This window comes from Trichechus manatus, unplaced genomic scaffold (assembly GCF_000243295.1).
Source record: "Trichechus manatus latirostris isolate Lorelei unplaced genomic scaffold, TriManLat1.0 scaffold00228, whole genome shotgun sequence".
Classification (NCBI taxonomy): domain Eukaryota; kingdom Metazoa; phylum Chordata; class Mammalia; order Sirenia; family Trichechidae; genus Trichechus; species Trichechus manatus.
Genome location: NW_004444164.1, coordinates 1,491,836 through 1,504,176, shown reverse-complemented (window position 1 = coordinate 1,504,176; position 12,341 = coordinate 1,491,836). Strand labels below are relative to the sequence as shown.

At 34.0% G+C, this 12,341-nt stretch overlaps 1 protein-coding gene across 1 annotated transcript in view; it reads right to left on the bottom strand.

Annotated features, from left to right (window-relative positions):
* Positions 1–12,341, bottom strand: part of CCSER1 (coiled-coil serine rich protein 1) — a 1,325,280-nt gene that overhangs the window by 1,144,314 nt on the left and 168,625 nt on the right. The window contains exon 4 of the mRNA XM_004389012.1: positions 11,937–12,030. Coding sequence (XP_004389069.1) covers positions 11,937–12,030 — 94 coding nt within the window. The remainder of the gene's footprint in view (positions 1–11,936; positions 12,031–12,341) is intronic.

The window sequence follows — 12,341 nt, the reverse complement described above, 5'->3', positions numbered from 1 at the left end:
GATGTTTCTGTCCTCCTGCCCAAAGTAACCCGCCTAAAAACAAAGATATTAAAAAATTAGGTAGTTTGGTTAACAACCCCATATCTGGTTCTGTGGGCTCTTCAGATTGGGGATGGCATCTACTCTTTGGTTTAATCTGGGAAGATCTTGGCTTTTGGCTAAGAAATGGGCAACAAACTCTGATCATGATTCTTCTTTTACTATTTGTGTTGTGCTGTGGTCTCCAGAGCTTTAAATGCTGTTGCACAGCTGCTGCCCCATCATATGATCTGCCAGAGAAAAGACCACTGTTCAAAAAGAACAAAAAACCTGATATTTATGATTGTTGAAACAACCACTGCCAGAGACTTCATGTGTGATTGCGACACCTCAGACAGTATGAAAACTGGCATTGATCATGGCCTCAGATACGAATGGTATATCTTTTGTTGTTGTGTGCTGTTGCGTAGATTCTGACTCATAGAGACCCCAAACAACGGTGTAGAACTGCCCCCATAGGGTTTCCTAGGCTGTAATCTTTTATGGGAACAGATCACCAGGTCTTTTCTCCCATGAAGCAGCTGATAGGTTCAAACTGCCAGTCTTTCAGTTAGCAGCCAAGTGCTTAACCAATGCACCACCAAGGCTCCTTTACAACCTTTACTCAATCCTAATCAAGTCCTAAATTGAAAGACCTGCCTTAAACCAAATTTCAAATTCTACCTGTTCTTCCCCCTCTTAAAATATTAAAATGTATGGTCACAGAAAGGTGATTCTAGTAAGAGGAACAGATTCCTAATTCCACTGTAATCATTTGGAAAATTGATTAATAAGACAGAGAAGCAGAAAACAAATATGAGAGGCAAAATGCTCTTTTGTAACACCTGACAAAATGATGCTATTAAAACTTTATAGTCCAAAGAATAGAAACTCTGTAATTGTTTTTTAGTATGTACAATTACAACTTAATTTGTTGTAATCATGTAAATGTTCATTATTATTTCTCTCTTTTTTGCCTCAGGCACCATAGAGAATTGTTTCACGTCAGTGGTTATTTTTCTTGTTGGTGAACAATTTTAAGTACATAAATATTCTATTCCTTCAGAAGAAAGACCAGCATTTGCTTTCTTAATTACTTGTCCATTTTGATAGTGACAGCTGATGTTGCTGGCATTATTCAAGCATTTGTATGGAGATGTCACCACATAATTGTAAGAGGCCATGAAATTTTATATTGAGACACATATTTTTTTCCTAATTGCTCCAGAAAACTGTGATGAATGAAACAAATCTTTTCCTTTGACTGTATCCTCTAATGAACTTGGGCCACTGACTGCCCTTTTGTGCAGCAGAACAGAGTTTATGACAGGAGAAAATGCTACAATAGCAGGTTACAAGTAAATCTTATGACTTCATTAAAATGGTTGTTATTTAATATTAAATTAGGTCAGAATGTATAAACATCTCTCAGCTATAGTTGATTAGATTTCAAAAACTGTTCCATCTAAATGCCCTCTTTGTAGCTAAAGCAATCCTTTTGAAGTATAGCAAAGTCTGAAAGGCAAAATAGCCAGGGGCACTTTTAAATCAGCAAATACAAATGCATTTACTCTGTTGGCAACTATAATTTAAAAAATAATTAATTAATTGCCACTGTGCTTGCTTACTAAATGGACCTAGTCAATTTCTTACTAAGAGATCTGTCTCTGCTACAAACTAGCTGTGTGACCTGGAACAGGACATACAACTCTCTGAATATTCATGGAGCAGAAGCAGGAGGGGCACTATTTGTATCTGAAAGTCTCTTCCACTTAGGACATTCTTTCTTCTGTCATTTAAATATACCATTTAACACAGAGTGAACTGAATACTGAAAGTAATCCACCCAGGTGAATGTCACTATTTTAAACAATGAATTCGATATTTAAAACATCGAGAACGGAAAACTGAGTATCAAATTAATGAATTACTCAATTGGCCAATTAATGAGTTGGCTAAGCAAAACCAACAAATAAACAAAAACCATTATAATATTGAAACATCCACCTTGAAAATAGATGTCACTGATAATTGTATAGACTTGCCTTTAAGTAATATCATGATTTCTATATCCTATCCATAGACTTTAGATAACCACTGCCTTTTCAAGGATGATAATTAGTAAACTTTTTCTACATAGCTCCCCTTATGCCCACTCAGTCATTTGTAAGAACTTGGGGAACAAACATAGGGAAAAAGTATAAAGTACCTAGAAAGTATTTACAAGTATATTCAAATTGCTGCCACATAGAATCCTTATAAAATGACACTTTCTTGATAGCTAAACATTCTGAAGAGCTTAGTCCTGTGGTTTTGTTTGTTTGTTTGTTTTCTCTCTGTTTAACATATTGAGGAACACAAAATACTTTAGATGGATATATTCCCAAAGTGAATTATATAGCTTCCCACCTTATTAAACAATGTATGCTGAATATAATTTACTTTTACTTGATGTCAGGACTATAATAACAGTAATAATAATATGCAATGAAGTAATATAATCAGTAATGCCTTATGACCTGTTGATATGGATAGAAATTGTTGTTCCTATATTAAATGGCCCCATATTGTTCTGCTTTCGGATTTCTTTTTTTTTTTGTCTGCTTTTTTTTATAGCCTTTTGCCTTTCCTCTTGTTTTTTTGGCTAACAATTCTTATTTTTCACTGCAGTGGTCATGCCTGCTTAAAGCAACCCTCTCTCTTCTCCTAAGATTTTCTGTGATTTTTGGTGTCCTTGGGAAATAAATAAGCAAGCATATTAGAATCATATGTAAAATAAGAAGCAATGAGGTCTACAGAAAGACAATGAAAAGAATCTGTCATTTAATATTAAGATCTGGGTTTATATTGGCTATGTGAACTTCGGTAAGTTGTTTTTTGGCCAAAGAGTATTTGCTTCCTCCACTGTACTCGGTGTATATTAACACCTATTCCAGAGTGTTATTGTGATAATTTGATGAAATAACATATTTGAAATCCCTTGTAAGCTATAAAGCTGACTACAAATGTATGAAAGAGTCCCTGTCATCATCAGAACATGACTGCCATCTAATGGCAACCAGACAGATAATATGCACATTGATTCTTTTAAAGCAGAAATAAAAATAGCAATAGAACCAGCTGATGAAACTCAACAAAGTGACAACTAACGTCACAATTGCCTCCTTTCTATAGTGCTATCCTAAGAGAACATTTTGCACTTTTACTGTAAGTATTACCTCTAGTAACTAAACATCGTTATTGGGAGGGACCAGTCCCTGGAGAAGGACTTCAGCAAAAAGGACATCAGTGAAAAAGAGGCAGACTCTCAACGAGACGGACTGACACGATGGCAGCAACAATGCATTCAAACATGGCAATGACTGTGAGGATGGTGCAGGACTGGACTTGACAGCCCCTAACAACAACTAAACATCAGCAAGAGTTTGGTATAGCGGAAACAGTAGGTATGCATCAGAGTCACAATGGTACACTTTTAAACCCTAACAACCCTAACCTTGCCACTGACTAGCTCCGTGATGGTGGACAAATAATGTGAATCTTCTGTATCTCCATTCGTTCATCTGTAATGTGAAGATAGTGATACTTTCTGAAAGAGTTGCTGTGAGTATTAAATAAAATAATCCATAGTACTTATCTATCAAATTATAGCTCAGAAACAAAGCAAAACCAGAAAACCAAGACCTAAACTGATGATTGGCACAAAGTAGGTGCTTCAAATAAACAAATACAAGTTAATTTCAGCTTCTTGCTTAGAGTCGAAGGCAGACATACATAACTGAGGCCAGTAACTGAAAAAGCTAACAGAAGGAAGAGCCAGACTGAAACAAAAACTTCGGTGCACTTGAGATTCTTTTTATTTGAATTAATTATTAGTGAACAGAAAATACGATCACCATAATTAAACAGCCTACATAGTCAGAAAAACTTTTTCCAGATCCAGCTGGAAAAGAAAAAAGTACAAAGTATTACTCTCTGTAATACTTTATCATTCAAAGCTTCAGTTTTCTCACATGTGAAAAAGGATGACATTTACCTCACTGAATTGGCACGTAAGTTCAGTATTTGTCACTACTTATTCTATTTTTTTATTATTTTATTTAACGCTATGATTTTATAAGTTTGGAAATAAATGATAGTAAGACAATTAATTGCATGTGTGTGGCATTCTACACTTGAAATTTGAGAAATTCTATACTTGAAAATACGTTTGAGATTTTCAACTAACAAGGATTAGAAATATCACTAAAACGAACAGAATCAGATTATTGAAAATCTCACAAGCCATACATGAGACTGAGCATTCCTCACAACAAATTCATGATGTAGATACTATTATCCCCATTTACAAAATAAGAAAGAGAAGTTGTGAGAGATTAAACAATTTGCTCAAGTTTACATAGCCTGATGGTGGCTAAGCTGAACTATAAATCCTATTTGTCTACCTCCAGGGTCCATATTGTTAACCATAATATCTCTAAAATTAAGTGGCATATGTTTCTTACCTTTATACAGTCAGATTGAAGATATCATACACGTACTTTTTTTGACCCAGACATATCAAAGCTTGTAGAACCACCTTATAGTTGATGTTATAATTTGCCCTGTGTGAATGTATTTGCAATTCTTTGTACACTACCATTCATATTAGCAAAACCACTAGGGTTTCATCTCAGCTCTGTTGTGCTATTATCCATTAAAAATTAATAACAGAAATTACCTTCTTAATTAATAGGCACAGGAGGAGTTCCTAACTCACTGCAGAATTTTTATATTGCTTGTTCATCAAACTCAAAATAATTTAGCAACTACCTAATTAATTCCTAATTGATATCTTTGGGCCATTCCTCCCCCATCTGCATCTGGCCATATACCAGGAGATACTCCCCTAGGTGTTTTTAGATCTAACATCCAAAATAAATAGCAAAAACAACATAACTTTCTTCATTCAATCATCCGAATGACTGATATTTTTTTAACAAACAATACTAAATAAGTAAAACACATTTCCAATTGAGTAACTCATCTGCAACTGTAAAAATCTATATTTCTCTCTGAATATTAATGATATGGGTTAGTAAGTTTTAAAGTATTTAAAATAGGAATTTAATATTTCAGTTTGTTGTTGTTAGGTGTCATCAAGTTGATTCCGACTCATAGTGACCCCATGTGACAGAGTAGAATTATCCCATAGGGTTTCCTAGGCTGTAATCCTTATGGGAGCAGATTGCCAGGTCTTTTCTCCCTCAGAGTGGCTGTGGGTTCGAACCACCGACCTTTTGGTTAGTAGCCGAGTGCTTAACCATTGCACCACTAGGACTCCTTAGTATTTCACATATTTCACATAGAAATTTCTATTTAAATATATTGCTTTATTTTGGACATATGACTAATAACTAGAAAAAAAAATGTTTTCTTGCTTTTAAATGCATGAGTTTTAACACAAAGAAAGGTACAACCTGTTATAAGCAAAGGGCTTTAATTAGTTTCAAATATTTAGTACTTAAAATCATTACTTAAAATGTTAAACAGAGAGAATTTAGATAATAAAAATTTAAGTCAGAAAACATACTGTAAAATAAACCACAATAATGAATTAAGAATTAAGAAATTAAGGACTATGAAAAATAACCAATGATAGGAATAACCCTCTTTGACAAAGAAGTAAGATTTCAAAGGAGGTAACACACTTGTAAGGAGCCCTGGTGGGACAGTGGTTGCTAAACAAGAGGTCGGCAGTTCAAATCCACTAGCTGCTCCACAGGAGAAAAGATGTGGCAGTCTGCTTTTGTAGAGATTACAGCCTTAAAAAAACTATGCAGCAGTTCTACCAGTCTTAAACACGGTCGCTATAAGTCGGAATCAACTCTATAGCAATGGGAACACACTTGTACTGGTCTCATACGCTTGGTAGGCAACTGTGAAACGTACTCAATATATACATTTCTTACTCATTTAGTTAGGATTATATTTTGAGATAGATATTATTATTGCCACATTACAAATGAGGAAACTTTGTTAAGAAAGATGAAATCACTAGTTCAAGGCCACTAAGTTAGCAGATAGCAAAGCTGGAATTTTAATGTAGATGTGTCTGTCTCCAAAGTGCCTGATCTCTTTTGATATTAACTTACAGTTTCTCTATTTTGAATGGAACTTTTAGGTGTAATTTTCTGTCAGAGAGGTGTTGGGAGGGTTAACTTGAGATGGCTTAGGAACACAGCCTGGCTCATTACAGATATCCAGTTTTCTTTCTCTTAACACAGAGCTCCAGCTACTCACTACTATGTCTATATACAGCTCATACCTAGTATTAACACAGGAGCCAAGGTAAGAATTGAAGAAATAGTATTTTAATCAATAATTTCCAAAGAAGTAAAACTAAAACATATTTTAGCCTCCTTTCCTTTTAACTTTAACTCGTTCAATTAATTATGATTTATCACTGTCAAATTAGCCATGTGCATGTTTCCCATACTGAACAAAGAAGTATCAGCTTCTCCTGTTATGAAGATGATACAAGAGTGGTATCAATAGAAAAGTGACCTTGTTCTAGTTTACTGTGGAAAAATACATATAAATTAAGTGTTCTAAAACAAAAATCAAAATTCTTATTTACAATACGCAGCATTCATTCATTTGTAGCAAACTCATCTTATTCGGTTGTCCAAAGGTTATATCTCAGAAACTGTTCATCTCGGAGGATTCATCAGAAATGATGCTACTTAACATTAGATATTCTATTATGCTTTACAATGATTACATTATGTTTGAGGAAAATAAGTGACATTTTCTGTCTTGGTCATCTAGTGCTACTATAACAGAAATCCCACAAGTGAAAGGCTTTAACAAATAGAAGTTTATTCTCTCACAGTCTAGTAGGCTAGAAGTCCAAATTCAGGGCATCAGCTCCAGGAGAAGGTTTTCTCTGTCGGCTCTTGTGGAAGGTCCTTGTCATCAATCTTCCCCTGGACTAAGAACTTCTCCATGCAGGAACCCTAGGTCCAAAGGATACACTCTGCTCCTGGCACTGCTTTCTTGGTGGTATGAGGTCCCCCAACTCTCTGCTCCCTCAGCTTTAGGCACACCATCCTCCTAGTCCATCTGAGTGGTAGACTCCACCCTTAGAAACTCCAGAAGCCGTGGTTCCACTCTTTGAGGCCCCAGAAGTCATGGCCACACCCTTTGAGACTGAGGCAGCTCTGCTTTCTGTGTTCCTTGTCTCTTCAGCTTCTGCTTGTTTCTTAGCCTCTCGGCCCTTTGGGCCTCACCACTGGCATCTGCCCTGCTGAGGCAAGTGTTCCAAAGTTCTGTAGCTCCACCAATAAGTGCCTGGAGGCACCCTACTCTGCCAGGAGACTTCAGCCAGAAGCATTCAGCTCTCTTGCTCCATGGGTCGGTAAGCCTAGCTCCACTGATAAGTGCCAGGAGGCACCCCACTCCACCAGGAAGCCATCTGCGCAAAGGCACTCAGCTCTCTTGCTGCGTGGGTCAGCTCCAGTGATGTCTGGCGCTGGTGTCCTGCTTCTGCTGCTACCGGTTCTCTGCTGCTGCCGGCTCTCTGCTGCAGCTTTTCAGCATCTGCCCTGTCTCAGGTATTAACAGTTCTCCTCACTTCCTTCTGAGTCCTCTATCCATTCACAGTTTCAAAACCACTTCCACATTTTAGGTATCTGTTAGAGCAGCACCCCACTCTCTCAGTACCAAATTCTGTCTTGTTCATCCAGTGCTGCTATAACAGAAATAGCACAAGTGGATGCCTTTAACAAACAGAAGTTTATTCTCTCACAGTCTAGTAGGCTAGAAGTCCTAATTCAGGGCATTAGCTCCAGGGGAAGATTTTCTCTGTTGGCTCTGGAGGAAGGTCCTTGTCATCATTTACTTTAATAGTTTTCTGCATTAGAATTATCATAGGAATAGGAACTATGGACAAGGGAGTGAATTTTATTTTTGCATTAAGCAAGATCTCATAAAGCTCCTAGTCTGTGGTAGGGAGTGACATCACTGATGTGTCACCATTTAGAGCTGCTTCTATTAAACTCATGGCATGATGCCACCAGCTTGTTTTAAAAGACTTTGTAGAGGGCTGCTGAAGAAATTGTTCCTGATAACAAATCATAAGTGCTTTATAAAGACTTACAAGTAATACACAGTTCATATCTTAGTAATTCTTCTTCAGTAGAATTCTTCTATTTAAGAAATGCATTGAATGACAGATTGAGCGATTGATATTTTTAATTGTATACCAGATTGTGTCTTTTTTCTGTACATACAGTTTTTAATCTAAAAGCTTTGTTTTTATATTAGAATGTACAAATATAAAATTAGATAGTGTCAATATCAGAGTAAATTATTTAGAATAGTTGCTTTAATTTTTCCCCTTAAGGTAAATTTCCTTTGGGGAACTCACTGTGAATTTATGTATATTTCTTTCATTGAAATTATCCTTTTATGTTTTCTTTTAAAAAATGATAATAGCCCTTACTACATTATAAAACATATTTTATTTGTAATATCTCTCCATTTAGAATGTAAGATATGTTAATTTAGGAGCTTATAGATATATTTATATATTCAAAGTATTCACAGAACTTTATTCAGATGGTTCACTACAATGGTCAAAAAGCAAACTTTTTAAAACTTATCTGCAAATGTATAACTCACTTTTAAATGAGAAAATAAGAATAGTAAAGAATGAAATAAAAAAAGGCATATCAAAAATGTCCAGATCTATTCCTAGTATCCATGAGTTGGAATCAACTCGAAAGCAAATAACACCACCACCAAGGTAAGTATAGCTATAAGTACAAAGTTCATAAACATGATATGATATACAGGTAAATATCCAAATGTCTAAGTATATGAGTATTTCTGTGGCATAAACTTTGAACCAAAAAATTCATATTGGCTTTTTTCCTTTGTGTTTATGTGTGTATGTGTGTGTGTGTACGTGTGTGTGTGCATACTATTCTTATATTTTGCTTAGCCTAGTTGATGTACCTTTACTCATATTAGTTATACTGCAAGTAGAAAACTGAACAATGATTAATATTACATGAATATTATTACATGTAATTTTATGATGCATTATATTGCCCTTCAGCATCATTCTTTGCATGTTAAACTACTCAGTATGAACAGTACTATATGTACATTTTGACAGAATACAAGGGGATTTTTTTAATTACAGATTTTCATACTCTGTCCAGTAAAATAGATCTCTTACTTAAAGATGTTTGCTTTTCTGTAAAGAAAAAGAAAATAATTTAATTTTACTAATTTATGCTTTTATTTTGAAAGTGAAATCCCTTTTTGTTCACTATATACATGTCCGGAGGTGTCTGACTATAGTCTAAATAAAATCACATTCATAGATACCAATTGAGCATCTGCTATGTGCCAAGTCACTGTAGTAAACAGGCCAAAGCAGAATGTCTCCACTTTCCACATGGTAATTTATCTGTTCTTTGCAGCTATAATCATTATTAACCGTATGATAAACTGAATAAAACTGTTAAGTGTCATAACTATAATTCCTATTATTTTTAGAAAAGAACTTTTTACTCACATGCAAACTTAATATTTTCAAAACAAAAACACTTCTATGGCCTTTTAAAACATTCATCTTGGTCATTACATCAAGCCTTACTATAAATTGCTATATATCTCTGTTTTAATAAGCTTCTATAGCCAAAGATTGATATGTTTTGTCATAATGAAGTTTTTTAAGCCCTGTAGTGATTTTCAGTAACATAAGTAGTAGAAATTAGTAGCATCATGATTTTAGTTTTCAGACTTTTGAAAATTACTTTTCTTTTATTAAAACCATCATTTTAGAATGCTTAACATTAATGAGCTTTTTATTGATATCAGTTATCAATTTTATACTGAGAAGACCTTTAATTGGGCTTCTTACTAAAGAAAATAAATTGTATAAAACCAATTTTACCAGAAGTCTTCTTTCTGAGCTGATTTGCATAAATAGATATTTGCTGTTCTTTTAAAACCACATAAGGTGTCATCTAAAGTGTAGTAGGTTTTCAAAAGATATTTTATTAAGTGATATTAAGCAAACCTGAATCCCAGTAAGGAATATTTTGTTTTTCAGAAACTGTACTTCAAATATCCAAGTAATATTATTATCTTATGAACAATTGGGTTGATGATTCATAAACTACCCTAGTTTTGGCTTCAACCAAGCTTTTTTTTTTTTTTTTAAACAAATTACTGAGGTGCAGGTACTGGTGTTACTTTATAAAGGAGAAATTAATGTTTAAAGAGGTTAAGTGTCCCCAAGCAAATAGACTGAGCTATTTTTAGATTTTTAAGGTGTTCTTTGCTCATCATCATGGCTGCCTACCAAATATAACAGATTACTATATTATCTGTTGTTCTTTTCAATTATTACTTTGTTTTTCTTTTTTATTATGAAAATGTTCCCAAAAAACCCACACAAATAGAATATTATTATAATTAGTTCACGAACGTTTCACCCCATGCATCTATCACCCAGCTGTGATAATTTTCAACAATTTGTAAATTTGTTTAATCTATTCCCTCCTCCATACTCTTGTAAAGCAAAACCCAGACTCTTGATTTCAACTGTACGCATTGCTACCAGTTAAATTATCTTCCTAAAAAATAAAATAAAACAAAATACCATTACAACACCCAACAAAATTAACAATAACTCTGTATTAATAACTCAATATTCAAATTTCTCTTAACTCAAAATTGTCTTCTTACAGTATTTTTATATTTTAAATAAGTATACCAACAAGAATCTCACATTGCATTACTTGTTATGTTGCTTAAGCCTCTTTTTATCTATGACACTCCCTTCTTCTTATCAAATCATTTAGTTTTTTTTAAGAAACAGACTTTTCATTCCATAGAATTCCTCACATTTCTGAATTTGTTTGCTGCCAATATCGTAATGTCATTTAACATTTTCCTTGCCCCCCTCTATTTCCTATAAAATCATAATTCAATCTAGAGACTTGGGTGGATTCAGGTACTTCCTTCTGCATTGCACCGTTAACCTACCCGTTATTCTGACTCATAGAGACCCTACAGGCACAAAATGTCTAACTGTTACACTTTTAGTTATGTTAACATTGATCAGTGGCACAAAAAGTCTAGTTTATACACTTCTAGTGATGTTAAGATTGATCAGTGGGTTTAGGTCTTGTCAGTGTAATCTCTTCGTTATAAAGTTCTCTACTGACAACTTATCCTTAAGAATCTTGCTTGAGCTGATAGAGACATCATCTTCATTTTATGACTCCTTAGTATTCCACTGTATATTCAACAAGTGTCCTATTGGTAGGCAAAATCCAATCTTTTGCCATTACAAATATGTTGCAATGAATAGTCATATGCAAGCATTATTTTGTATTTTTCCAGTATTTTAAGATTACATTTCTAGAAGTTAGATGGTTAGGTCTAAAGGTAAATGCATATATAATTTTGCTAAATAGTGACAAATTTCACTCTAAAAAGGAATTGTACCTTTTTACACTCCCATTATGTGTAATTCTTGTATGACAAATACAATGGAATTGTTGTAATTGTTTTCTTCAAAAAATATTAACTTGTAAAATGATGGATATACAATTAGAATAGTTCTTTCTTTGCAAAGTTTTTTTTATAGTTTTATTTATTTTATAATTATCTTTTAACCTCATTTATACTTCCAAAATATATTTTAAGATCACTTAAAGGGAGGACCAGGAGAATGTGATATTTATCTTTGATCATCCACAGTACCTAGCATGTACTGTGGATGATCAATCCCCAGAATAAACAAACTGGGGATTGAAACGACTGAATGTAGCTAAACAATGCATAGTTTATCAATGGAAGCTAAATAATTAAGATCAGAGTTGTATAATGTTGCGCACTTATTCAACCCTTACCCGAAGGATGCAGATTCTGTTCCTCTAAAAATTCTAGATCAAGCATGAGATCATCTTCATCCAGTTCACAAGATCCCAAATTATTCAAAACATCCTGAGGAAAAAGTAAAATCAATTCTTAAGAGACCAAAACACTTGAGAAAATGAGGAAATGTTCATATGCAGATGCTGTGAAACAAAGGGAACTCAAATGTAGAAATAAAAATATTAACTGAACATCAGAAATTATTTAACTACCTTATGGACTTTCAAATTATCACTTTAATAAAATTTTCACAAATTATTCTAAAAATTCTTGATTTTGTCACTTACCTGCACATTAGTTTTTTTTTAAGAATATTTAACATAATTAAATGGAAGTGTGTATGGACAGGTATCAAATATATTAGAATACAGAAAAGAGTT